At 37.8% G+C, this 14,207-nt stretch overlaps 1 protein-coding gene across 4 annotated transcripts in view; it reads left to right on the forward strand.

The window, feature by feature from the left end:
* Positions 1-14,207, forward strand: part of LOC126260119 (FHF complex subunit HOOK interacting protein 2A-like) — a 204,048-nt gene that overhangs the window by 62,495 nt on the left and 127,346 nt on the right. For all 4 annotated transcript variants that reach the window (XM_049957364.1, XM_049957363.1, XM_049957366.1 and 1 more), the window contains exons 3-4: positions 9,601-9,816; positions 9,897-10,022. In XM_049957364.1, coding sequence (XP_049813321.1) covers positions 9,601-9,816; positions 9,897-10,022 — 342 coding nt within the window. The remainder of the gene's footprint in view (positions 1-9,600; positions 9,817-9,896; positions 10,023-14,207) is intronic.

A 14,207-nucleotide genomic window follows, 5' to 3' on the forward strand; every position in this document is an offset into this window, starting at 1 on the left:
AATTTTGAATGTTTTAACTATACTCTTCCCTGTATATAAACAACCAACATTAATGACCTTGCTGGTGAGAACCTAAATCCAAAACACTGTAGTCAACAACTAGCTTAGAAATTCGGGCTCCAAAACAAATGTACATATCTATGGTAACCTGCATGCTTAGCACATTTCTGAGTCATAATACTGGTTTGTTCATCATTGTCAATCAAGTCTTTTAGTAATTATTTTGGAGGCACTCAGCTATGAAATTATAAATGTAAAAATATTGGAAATATTGCTGAACAGTTCTGAAATTATCATTTTTGTATAACATTTTTATGGTGAGAGAACAATGTTGCCTAAACCGATGCTCCATGATAACTGAATCAGTAGGATATCTGTATCTTGTGATCCCTTTCATGTAATATTGCCAGCTTTGCATGATGCATTTTAAAAGTCACTATTTCCTTATACCAACCTGAATACTGTGCAGTTAAAAAATATACTAAAAGAAATACAGTGGGTACTAGTAACATGACAGACAAAAATTATTTGAGGAGACCATTTTAACCACACACAAAATACGAGAAATAAAAAGAATTTTAATGCTACCCCCACACCAACTGAAATTACAGACACATTCTTCTACATCATATGGGGATGAAAATGTCTAACAAATTAATGGGCAAAAACATATTAAATATGAACCCAGAGATTCAAAAAATAAAGCCTTAGCAGATTGTGTGGGACAAATGCTACTATTCAGTAGAATTCATAGACTATGGAATGATAATTTAAGCAAGAGGTAACTTAGTTTTAGACTTTTTTAAATTGTGTGTATCTGAAACAAGACTGAATTATTATTAGGACACTGTTATTAACATTAGCTGTTTTACATTCATGTTGGATTGTTACCACAATTTTGACGTGGGTGATTTCGTCACAAATTGTACAGGCCTTGTCAACTCATAGTCATGAATTTCTCTGGAAAAAATATATATTAGACCCCTATATCGTAAGTGCTAAAAAATAAAGTATTTTTGTTTTATATTAATTTTTGTAAATGATATGCCCCTTTGAAAAATGTATATTTTGTAAATAACCCTTAAAAAGAGAGAGAACAAAAAATATGTATATAGTTAATAAACCAAAAGTACTGGAGACCTGGCAGATATTTTGTGTTAAAGCTCCCTCTTAGTGTGTTGAAATTTAGTTGACACCTGCATACTTGTGGGCTTACTTTAACTTACAAATTTAAGACAAAAATACAAAATTTAAGTTAATTTTTTCACTTAAAAATTTCTTTTTCTAATGTGGAAAGTTACAGAACACTATCTTTTCGATCATATTACCAGATACTACTGATATAATTATAAACAGTGTCTTCTCTGCTCCAGCTATCTGTATTATGTAAATATTTCTTACTAAAAATGTAAAAAATTGCATTTTTATGAGTTTTTACATATTATTTGCTCGAAAACCCCCATCTGAAAACTTTTGAGACTTACATAAAATATTGTTTGGTTAATATGTTAGTAGTCAGTGCAAACACAGTGGACAATATTTTTCTGTGTAAACTGTTAAAAATTTTTCGACATTCTGCATATTTTACAGCACTGAATTTCTACTGTAAAGTATGCATGTTGGGAACACTGTTTCCAGTGCTCTTCTGTGTATAACAAACGAGTGAGAACTTGCACATAAACCATTCTGCATAGAGTTTTGTGTTTGGTTTGAATTTTTTGTTAGATACAATGTCAGTGAGGAAATACATTTGTGGAAGAGTGAGGTGTGTGGACTGTGAAGAAAGACTCAAGAAGGTGATGTTTAAGAAAAGTCAAAAGTTCTTCACAGCTGTTGGAGATCTGTCAGAGATATTGAAGAAATATCTTGGTCCTCAAGTAACAGTGTTAGCATCGCATCCATTGTGCAGGAATTGCTACACTCACTACAAGAAGAAATTTAGTGGCAACCCACCTGAACAATCACCATAATCCAAACGTGAAACTGAAGAAGACATTGCAGATGTTTCTATTCCTGGGTGTGAAGTTGTTGGTGCATTGAATGTTAGAATTTCTGCTGTAGTCCCTAGTATATCCCCTCTTAAACTTCCAGGGAAGGTAAGAACCACAATAAGAAAACAGTATGTAAAAAGAAAAGTGAAAGAAATTGAAACAAGTTTTACACAAGCAACATCTCCAAAACTTTGTGAAGTGTAATATAGATGCACTTGGTACAGAACCTGAAGATAGTGTTACGTGTACAAAATGTGATGAGTGGTTTCAAAATCTAAATATTGCTATCTCAGCAGTCACCTGTACTGAGAAGGTACAGTTATTGACACTGACATCAGGCAGCTATTCTAAACTGCAGATACAGAAATACATATCCGCTTCCTCACATTATTTGATTTCAAAAGCTTTTGAAATAAAGATTAAGAAAGTTATTTGCACCAGACAAAGTCCTAACCAGGCTGATGTTATATCTGTTAGTGCAAATGGCGAAAAAGTTGAAAACTTAAAAATATATCAATAAGAGAAGCATATCTCCCAATGAAAAAGGAGGATCCAAATTTAAAAATTGGTCTCACAAAATTCTACTCCTTATGACCAAAATGGGTGAAAATCCCAGCCAGCGAAGGAAGTAAGTACATTTATTTACTGCACTAATTTGAAACTTGTTTGTTTCACTATAAGTAGTGTCACAGGAAAGAAGTACACAGAGATGGACCTGATGCTTTTGTGTGTATGTCAAGAGCTGCAAGATAAATGTCGGTTGCAGGAGTGTGCAATGTGTCCTGGTGCTGAAGTGATGACTGTTGAAACATTACACCTTCAGGATACTGACAATGATGTAACCTATGCATTATGGGAGGGAGGAGAGTTGATGAAGAAGACAGTAAATCCAGAGAATTTTGTTAAGGAATAGCTCACCATCATATCCAGAGGATACAGAGACATGCCATAGCAGAAGTAAAATCAGCAACATCCCAGAATATTGACAAATTAGTTCTTTATTTCGACTTTGCTGAGAACTGGTCTGTTGCTTTGCTGAATGAAATCCAAAGTTGCCTCTGGCACACATCACAGGTATCAATATTCACAAGTGTTGCTCACTTCATTGGAACGCCACACTGTTTTGCTATTGTTGGTGGTGATCTCACTCATGACAGTGCACATGCATGCAACACCATCAGCATAATTGATGGCATAGCACGTAGAGGCCATGTGTTTCCTAAACATGTGTATGTGACCAATGGTGCAACACCTCATTTTAAAAAATCGCTTTCAGCTTTATGAGCTTGGTCAACACTGTAGTACAGGAATTAGGAGAAAAAAAATATATTTTCAGCAATACGCCATGGAAGAAGTGCATGTGATGGGGTACCTCTGTAAACATCTTGCAACAAGATTTAATCTTCAGCATGAAGCTTCTGATGCTATAATAGATGCTACTGGATTTGTACACACCATATCAACATCAGTAACAAATATGAAACTCTTAATTCTAAATGAAAGTACATTAAGGGAATTATGTTTAAAAAGAGAGAAGAGTGGTTTTCTATGAAGCCTGTGTAGTGCTTTGAGAATTTTCACGTAAATTCTAGAACCACTCGTCCTTCTACCGTCTTGAACACACGATATTTTAAATATAGATGGGAGAGTGGAAACGTATCTACTGTGCCACCTGTTTCTGTGTGCAGGGTGGAAGTTTGTTATGAGAAGACTGTGAGCGTGGTGGTCGAACAATGCTGACAAGCATTGCTGCTAGGGCCACAGAAGCCGTGATGAAAGAACAAGGGGTAATTATGTAGTATTCTTTGCTGTTTTAGTGACTGATTATTGTTAAAGAAAAATGAACAATTGAATATAGACTTTTAAGTACTTCACGTATTGGACTCTCTAGAGGCAAGACGGGTTCATAAATTATGTGGTTGTTAAACCAATTTTATTGCAGATGTATTTTATCGAGTCTAACGTGAGATGAATCGGTTGACTTGTAAACATTTGAGTATTAATGTGAGAAATGGTGAATATGTTATTGGTGGAAGTTGTAATATACCAAGACTGAACTAAAAGTATTCTTCTAGTGCTAAATTATTTCAAAAGTAGAGAGAGAGTCTTATAAATTCCTGTAACCAGCACTGTTCTTTGGAGAAAGTTTTGGAGATCGACAAAGTCAGCAATCTAGAGAAGAAGATTGACTGTGCAGATCAAGTAAGTCAACTGATGTGTGAGAGGTGTGAATTTTGAAATCCAACTTCACATCACTTCGGGTCGTCTAAAGCGTTAGATCTGTGGTAGGAATTCAAGTCATTTCTGGGTTGCATCCCAGAGGGGCACATACGTTGCAAGAACGGTTCTCCACAAAATGCAGCCTGTTACTGTGTGTGAAATGCAGAGACCACAGTATATATTAGAAGACTTTGTAGTGAGCCACTTCATTTCTTGTGTGTATGACAATCAGTGGTGGGTGGGACAGATATAATGCATAGGTTACATGATTGTCAGTATCCTGAAGGTGTAATGTTTCAACAGTCATCACTTCAGCACCAGGACACATTGCACACTCCTGCAACCAACATTTATCTTGCAGCTCTTGACATATTCCCGAAAGCATGAGGTCCATCTCTGTGTAACTGTGCAAGATATAACCATCTCTTTTATGACACCTTGTGGTCCTGCTAATGCTTTCAAATGGCCACCATCAAAAGATCCGTGCGCAGTTCCCATTTCCCAAGCACTGCTCTTGTTGGATCATCCTTACCTGTGTGCAAATTCAGCTCAATTCAATGAGAAGCAAATAAAAAAAAACAAATGAACTCTTTTCAACAGCGTGGTGTTGATTGTTACATTGGAGAAAATTTTAATTCATATAAAGTCATGACAGAACACAATAATAATTCCGAATAATATCGTAAAAAGAAAAATGGGTATAATTATTCTACATCTCATTTTTGTTTTAATTGCTTTCAAACAAAATTATGAATTGTTTTCCCACATGTTTCCAGTCATTAACAGTCCAATGTCAGTGTTGACGGGCCCAGGCGAGGCATAAAGCTTTGTGTTGTGCCGTCATCAAGAGTACACAAGTGGGTATTCGGCTCCGCAAGCCCATATCAATGATGTTTTGGTGAATGGTTTGCATGTTGACACTTGTTAATGGCCCAGTGTTGAAATCTGTAGCAATTTGCGGAAGGGTTGCGCTTCTGTCATGTTGAATGATTTTCTTCAGTCGTCATTGGTCCCATTCTTGCAAGATGTTTTTCTGGGTGCAGCGATGTCAGAGGTTTGATGTTTTACCGGATTCCTGATATTCACAGCAGACTTTTGAAATGGTTCTACTGGAAAATCCCCATTTCATCGCTACATCGGAGATGCTGTGTCCCATTGCTTGTGCTCCGACCATAACATTATGTTCAGATTCACTTAAATCATAATAACCTGCCATTGTATCAGCAGTAACTGATCTAACAACTGCATCAGACACTTGTTGCCTTATTTAGATGTTGCCGACTGCAGCACCATATTCTGCCTGTTTACATATTTCTGTATTTGGATACGCATGCCTGTGCCAGTTTATTTGGCACTTCAGTGTATGTTCATCAGGCTTTCAGTCTGGACATTTTTCTTCGATTGGTCATAGAAAAGGAAAGCAATATTTGAGTTTAATATCCTTCTACTGACAAGGCCGTTAGAGATTGGCAGAATCTTTTGCTGAATGCAGCTCCAGTACATTAACCATTATACCACTCCACTTTGGGAAGTGTAATAATAATGGAAATTGGAGCAGTGGAAGCAAATTGACCAAGCAGATAGTCTGGAGGAGAATCAATACCTGTGGTTTTACATTCATTGACCATATTTTGTAAGTCTTATCTGTTAGGAGAACTTTCCCAGATGTGGATGTGAAATGAAAGAAAGAAAACAAAACAAAACAGAAGAACCCCCCAGACACACACACAAAAGCAAATCACAGTCTATACATACATATTTTTTATCTTGGAACAATTACCATTTACAGTCAGGCAACAATTGCTGTATGGTAAGAACCACCTGCTTATCACAGTTCAGTAGACATGGTGTCATAAACAATGAGATGCCCGAAAAGCTACCACATCATGTACAATGTTTAAATGTATTATTTCTGTGCTACTAACTCCATTCAGAATAAATTTCACAGATAGTAAACACATATGCTGCTAAAAGCACCTACAAAAGTACTACTCATAGTTCAGGATATGACGTCGTAAACACTTGAAGTGCACAAAAAACCATCACATTGTGCATGAAACTTAAATTTATTGCTTCTATTCTACTAACTGTATTCCAACAAATTTTGCAGACAGTATCCACATACGCTGCTGAATGTACCTACAAAATAATATCAGTGCATGGCACACACATCAGGAGACATGGAACTTCCTGGTAGATTAAAACTGTGTGCTAGACCGAGACTCGAACTTGGGACCCAAATTTGAGTTTTGGTCCGGCAGACAGTTTTAATCTACCAGGAAGTTTCATGTCAGTGCACACTCCACTGCAGAGTGGAGATATGGCATCATAAACAGTGACATGCATGAAAAACTGCTGGATCATATATGTGATTTAAATTTATTACTTCTTTGCTTCTAACTCTATTCACAACATATTTTGCTGTCCGTATCCTCACATGCTCCTGAATGTACCTGTACAAAGATATCATTGTACAATGCACAATTCAAGAGATATGATGTCATAAACAGTGAGATACATGAAAAAATGCCTCATTGTGTACGGTTTTAATACATTTATTCTTTATTACTAAGACACTCCTACAGTTGAATCAACCTTTAGGAAATTCCTTGCACCTGGCAGCAGTTTTGACAAATTTTAAATGCAAAGCACAAACATTTGTAGGTGAAAACAATAACTGTCTATGGAGTTATGAAGAGGCATTGCCATAGAGACATTTAGAAAATCGCATAAGACATGTGAAGCAGCTGCATCCAGCCTACGGAAAGTGTCCTGGAGGAGGAGATGATAAAAGAGAGTGGGAACAAGACAGATGGGCAGGAGGGGATGGGCTTGGGGGGGGGGGGGGGGGGGGGCAGATTGGCAGAGTGAGCTGAAGAGGTACAGAGATGGGCAGAAGGGGATGGGCTTTTGGGGGGGGGGGGCAGATTGGCAGAGTGAGCTGAAGAGGTACAGTTGATCAGAGAGTGGCACAGGGAGGGGGAGGGGGGCGTAGGAGGGGATAGAGTGTGGAGGTTGTTAGAGAAAAGGGGGAGAAGAAGGTGGCCAGAGAGGAGCGTGGAGGAGATGAGTTAATGAATTAAGTTCATCCACGGCAATACCAGGTACTCAGCTAGTTTAACACTTTACTGCTTAGTGTTGTTTGTGTTTATGCCATTTAAATTTAGTAAACTAGAGCAAATCTACTACATTGAAAATTGTTGCTTCTTCATCATTTCCATTAAATAGCTGCAGTTTATCTCATACCTGTAGCTTATTATTTTATTGAATAAATTGCTGCTTTTCAGAGAAAATAGTTTACTAGATCTATAAATACAGTTTCCTTTATACAGCTGAACACTGTTATTTGTGTTGTAGCTAAGAGGAATCTCCAGTATTTGAAGATAGATAATCAGATAATTGGTAAAGGGAGTGGTTACTGGGATATGTTTTCAATTTTCTTTTGAACTCTGTTCATGTAGCATCACAAGAACATCATTTGTGTGTTCATTTTACAAGCTTCTTTGTGGAAACGAGTTACTTGTTTAGATTTGTCTGTGTGTGCTTTTGTAGGTTAATGTAATTTTCTCACATTTGTATGGTCTAGTTTTCCACTGCCTTTGTTTGGATAGAGACTGAGAAAGCTGCTTTCAGATGTGAGCTGAGTTGATGACCCTTTGCTCAGAGGGACAGGTGGTGCTGGCTTTGGTCATGCAGCTTGAAGCTCTTGCATGTTGTAATCATTGTGGGAGGCCAGAGGTCAGGATCCTGTGTACATCCAGCACCTGTCAAATGTTCCCCGTTCATGGTCGGCCTGTTTAATACCTGAATAGAGAGTGGTGACCCATGTGTGGTTGAGTGGAAGATCATTTTGAAGTGGGGTTGGCAACAAAACACTTTCCGGGGGAGCAATTGAAAAGTCTCCCAATTTGTCAGGCAAACAGGAACAACTTAAATTGGAAACATCACGTATGAGTGGGGTAGATGAACCAGTACGCTTAGAAGATGTAATGAACCTGCTAAAGAGACTGACTACATTACACTTGTCCATCCTTTTCTGGAGTATTGCTTCATGATGTGGGATCCTTACCAGATGGAACTGACAGAGGACATCGAAAAAGTTTGATGAAAGGCATCTTGTTTTGCGTTTTCACGGAAAATGGTAGACGTGTCATGAATATGATACGTGAGTTTGTGCCACAGTCATAAAACTGAAAGTGTTTCCAGTTGTGGCAAGATCAATTTTATCCTCCAAATGTAAAAATATTTTGTTGATTCTCACTTAGATAACAAAAACTGATCATCATATTAAAATAAGAGAAAGCAGAGTCCACATGGAAAGATTTAGTTGTTCATTTTACCCACATGCTACTTAAGAGTGGAAAGGTAGAGAAATAGTCTGAAAGTATGTTGATGAACCCTCTGCTAAGCACTTAAGTGTGATTTCCACAGTAGTCATGTAGATATAAATTGGGGCTTCCAATTTCCTATTGTTAAATGTAAAGGTGTTGAATACCTTTGAACGACAGTAAATAACTCCACTCTGGTACCTAGACAGGTAGACAAAGTGTACATGATCTTCTTTTTTTTATGTGTGTTTCATATTGTGATGAAGCGAATCACAGTGCAGCTGAACTGGTTTTTATTGTTAGCCACAAAAACCTTCAAGAAGTAACTTTGTTGGAAAGTGAGTGTTACAAATCCAAAATCTTTCGCAGTGTATGTGAAAAATGTATGGTTATCTGCTATACACAATGTTATTATTGCTTACTTCTGCTGAATAAGTATTAAGTTTACCTACTGTACACTGCAGCAGTAGATATTTCCATAACCCAACAGAGAGTGCAATTATGCAAAATATACCAACACACTTGTCTTTCGGTCAACAATATGACAGATGCTTCTGAGAGTAAAACATACTATACTGTGTGTCTTCATTAGTTTTTCTTTGTGTTGACTCCATTTTAAATTGCTATCCCATTGGACTGAGCATGAATTAAGAAAATAGTTAACTATCTTTCCAGAGAAGGAATTATAGGTTGCCTCTAAAGTGGGCCAGGAACTGTATCAGCTCTCATTCTAGCTCAAAGGCCCTAAACATGATGTACAGTATTTATTAATGACTATTATAGTGTGACTAAAATCAGTGCTGATGGATCTGTAAGGTATTCAGTGGCCACACTTGAAACACTAGTGGCCGTAAGTCTTTTGCCTTCAACTTCATAACTAGGAATTTGTTGACTGTAGAATCACAGTCTTTTCTTTTGATGTAACTTGCTATTGCACTTTTAGTCATATCTGAGGCTCTTTGAAGCAGTTTAGTAGCAATAGAACTTTCAAACTTAATAATTCTTGTATCTGTTGTTTTTTTTTTCAGTTTTAGTTGTAAAATTTTTGTTTTGTCTTGCAGATATTGATTCAAGAGGAAGACACACAAGCCGTAGGAACAACTGGTCCATGTTTGGAGTATTTCTTGTATCATAAATTACTTGATGTTCTTGTTGCTCTTGCCACGTCTGATTCACCACCAGGAATGAGGCATACTGTGCTTGTATTTGTGAGGAGACTTGTAGTTAAAATCAGACAACCAATTTTGTCAAATGCAGCAATTTTTCCTTCAGTAATGGTTGGTAATATAGTGCTGTGTTTTTAAGATTCAGAAATGCCGTAGAAGAAACTACTTCAATTTTATTTTTCACTTTACAGCAGTTGATAATGACATGTAATGGTAAAAATGGCTCACCAAATGAATCAGATGAAATTGCTTTCCTTTGTATGCTGTGTGCAGTCATCAGTGAACATCCAGATCTCATTCATATGTTCTGTAACCAGGTAATATACACATTTACTGTTATGCTACTAAATTACTGTCACTACATTTGTCTGTGTAAAAGTTCTGTATGCTACATAAACTTATTTCCCACAAATCTTGGGTAAATTATGACCAAGTGCATCTAAGACTTCTCTACCATGTCTTTTCTTCATGCACTGTTAGTGCAGCAAGACAGGTAGTTGTTTGAGTGGTTGCAAAGATATGTTCTATAATGATTTTTTTTTACTCAGGCTGTGATTTATGACTTGATAGATCATTGGCAAGAGCAACGCTAATGAAATACATGGGAAGGTCTGGGTATATATCATGGCTGTTGATAAAATATCAATCTATTGATGTTTTTTCAAAACAAAAACAAAAAAAATTGAAATATACTGGTGATAATTTGTTTCCTGTTGTATCAATATATTTATATCAATACGGCAATATTGAGTGCTGATATTTTTATTTTACATTATATTTTTTCACAATTTTTAGTAAATATTTGAAGTTGTTCTTTTGAAATTTCTGTAGAACATAATTTTACTATCACTGTGTGAAGGAGTCTTACTACTTTTTGAAATCTCATCACATCCAGTCCTTATCTTTGATTGTGTGAAGCAAGTATAGGTGGCACAAAAGAAGATGTCCAATTGTACTGGGAGGGCGAATGGAGTAACAAGAGTTTCAGTGTGAAGAAATAGCATGCCAGTTGTGTTAAAAACAATTTTTCACACGACTTGTGTGCTATTTCTTCACTTTGGTGTTGTTCAAAAATACTTGCTGAAAATTATGATCAGAAATCTAAATGACAAGATTGGCCTTTGCAGTAGGTGGAGATGTGTGAGGGGAAGTGCTGATATAATTGGCGCTAAATGCTACCAACAGAAACTGCAATGTTCAGCTTTACCATGCAATTTTGACATTACAGTTTCGAGGTCGTGGTCACTGACCGAAATGAAAAAACAGGGAAATCGACATGAAGTTTTCTGGACAATCTTATAAGTGATGAAACTGAACAACGGACCCCTTGGACACCTTTTATTGTGCCACTTACATGCATTGCCATTATTGTTTGTGAAGTGGTTATCGTCAAGTGTGAATGTGCATTGTTTTCCCTTCGATTCCTGCTGAAAGGGGGCGGGGGGGGGGGGGGGGGGTTAAGCAGGCTGCTAGCTTGTTGATGTACAGAATATCTAATAGTAAATCAATATTATACTTCAATATACAGCTCTAAAACTGGCAGCATATTTACAATGTGCAGCCGATATTTCTGTAGGCCGGTATGTCAGTATTTTTTCCGTCGATGTATCGATACTTTTTTTCGTGCCATATCCTCACACACACCCCAATTGTCCCACCACACCCAAGAGCCATCTACAAAAGAGTGCCCCCTACGTTGCCCAGTATCACTCCAAACTGGAAGAACTGAGCCACATCCTTTGTCAGGGCTGTGATATCTATTATCATGCCCTGAAATGAGGGACATTGTACCCAAGATCCTACCCATCACTCCTAAAGTGATCTTCCATCAACCACCACACTCCACAACATCCTAGTCCATTCCTATGGCACTCCAAACTGCAACACCTAGCCACAGGGATCATTTCCTTGTGGAAGACCCAGGTGCAAGACCGACTCAATCCACCCACCCAGCTCTTCCTATTCCTGTTGTGTCATGGCTTATCTTAGCTCATCAAAGGCCAGGCCATCAGTACAAGCAGCCGTGTTGTTTACCAGCTCTACTGTAGCTATTGCACTGCTTTTATATTGGTATGACTACCAACCAACTATCCATCAGGATGAATGGCTACTGCCAAACTGTGGCCAAGAGCAGAGTGACACAACATGCAGCAGAACGTGACTTCTGTGACTGTTTCACAACCTGGGCCATCTACATCCTCCCCTGCACCACCAGCTTTCCTGAACTGCAAAGATGAGAGTTATCCTTACGACATATTCTCCACTTCCAAAATTATCCTGATCTCAACGTACAGTAACCGTCTGTCCTCACACCCTGGACCCAACAATTTGCGTCCCCTCCCCCTATCACCTCCTCTCTTTCCACATTCCCTCACCCTCCTCGTGTGCCACCCTCTGCCATTGAACTGCCCATCCTTTCCTGTTCCCTGCTCCTCTTCTTTTCCACTCCTCTCATTTTCTGTTCCAGTTTTTTGACCCTCACCCCATCTCCCGACTCTGCACCTGTCAGTCTCTAATTCCTACTGTGCCGCCAGATAATGCTCTTCTCTCCTTCCACACTTATGTTGCTGTCCCTCCCCCTTCCCTGCCCCACTCCAGATTGCTATTCACGTGACATATTCAGGTCAGAACTGCTGGTGGTAGTGATCATATGTGTGTGAGGTGTTCTTGCTTTGTGTGTGTGTGTGTGTGTGTGTGTGTGTGTGTGTGTGGTGAGTAGCAATCTGTTCTTTTCCTAGTATTGTTGATATTTCAGTGTGGAGTTTTCAAATGTTGACGTATTATTTAAGGGTTGGTGATGTTCTGTTTGTTGTAAAGAACTGGGTAGACTATCTTTTTAAAAATTAAGGTAGGGTGCCTTTAATAATTGTATTTGGTGGGTAAATACATAAAAAACCATTTTCAGCCAAGCAATTCTTTTGGAAAACAATCTTAATGCACTAAGTAAATTTTTTATATTTAATAAGTTTGACATTAAACTGAAGTAAACTGCTTTCTTGGAATGAAAATATTAGTAAGGAAATGGGTAATAGTTATTTAGAGCCTTTCTGTAAATTTGTTTTGTAAAAATGTTTAACAATGGAACACTTTGCCTGGAATCATTCCTTTCATTAGTGATATGTTACGTATATCGTTAAGGAGTTTTATTTATCAGGGTAGAACAATTTTTAGAATTCTACTCTAAATTTTATCAATACCATGTGGGCTTTTCTTTCTGAGAATTTTATAATTCTATTTCAGTGAAGGATGTTGATGCTACTTATAGTTCCTTAAATCTTTATGGGATGTCATTTTCAGTATGCCACTTTGTTGCTTCAAACTTGTTCGTTATTCCACAATAAAAGGAAACATTAAAACCTTTATCAAGTCAAGGAAATGCAGTAATTCATGTTTTCATATCTGCATTTATTAGTTTTGCTTATTTTTCCATTTCCTCTAGACTGTAATGCGTTTCTAAGGAACTTTGTTTTTGAAATGACTTGCCTGCCCTTTTTTCCATGTTATAACCCTTGACTTTTACTCCTTCTTTCCAGGGAAAATACCTCTCTCTCTCTTTCTCTCTCTCCCCCCCCCCCCCATCCCCCCTCTCCTTCTCCCCCTCCCCTCCTACACACACACACACACACACACACACACACACACACACACACACTCACTCACTCACCAAATTCTCCTCAGACCATGTTGGTGCAGATCTGATGGACCACATCTCTGATACAGTTATGGTTGTGCTGGAATCTAGTACACTTTAATAATATTTCAGCTTTCTACAGATGAATACAAAGAATGTCTTGTTTGATTATTTTGGGTATTCTATCTCCATACTCTTGCATCCCAGACATTACAGCATTGGGAACATGCTTCTACTCATAATGAGTTAGTACATTGGAGACTGATATTAGAATCAATTAAATCACTATAAATGATTTCTTCTGACTTGCCATAACTCTATGCTGCATTGTTACAGTGTATGCTTTTTACTAAATGGTGCCCTATGCTACTCCAAACCAGGACACCAACTCAGGGAGCTTACAGAGTGACCATGCATGTACTGCTACTCATGGAAATACTGCAATTGTTGTCCCGCCTTGAAGACAGACATCGTCTGTTATGTCAGCTACTGTAGGAGTCAGCACCAACACAAACTAAGCACTGCCTGCTCTTTCTGTTGGCACGTGGGTCAATGCCTTCTTGATTCCATTTCATGGTGCTCTGCTGGTCGGTGCAGTTGATGCTTTAGGGCTGCACAGCATTCATCTGAATATGTGTCACAGACAAAACAGATAACAAAAACCTACAAAAAGCTTCCTAATTTTAACCACTAAGTTACTGTATTGTTTAACTGCAATAGAAGGTATTTTTGATTCCAAATCCTCTGAGAGGTTGTTGATAGAGTTAGTAATAAACAATGTTTTCAAATTATTTTGGAATATGTGTAAATTGTTGCTTTCCTCAGTTACATCGGTGGAGCTTGTTGCACAATCTTGCACAATGATACTAGC

The sequence above is a fragment of the Schistocerca nitens genome, chromosome 5 (genome assembly GCF_023898315.1).
Source record: "Schistocerca nitens isolate TAMUIC-IGC-003100 chromosome 5, iqSchNite1.1, whole genome shotgun sequence".
Classification (NCBI taxonomy): Eukaryota; Metazoa; Arthropoda; class Insecta; order Orthoptera; family Acrididae; genus Schistocerca; species Schistocerca nitens.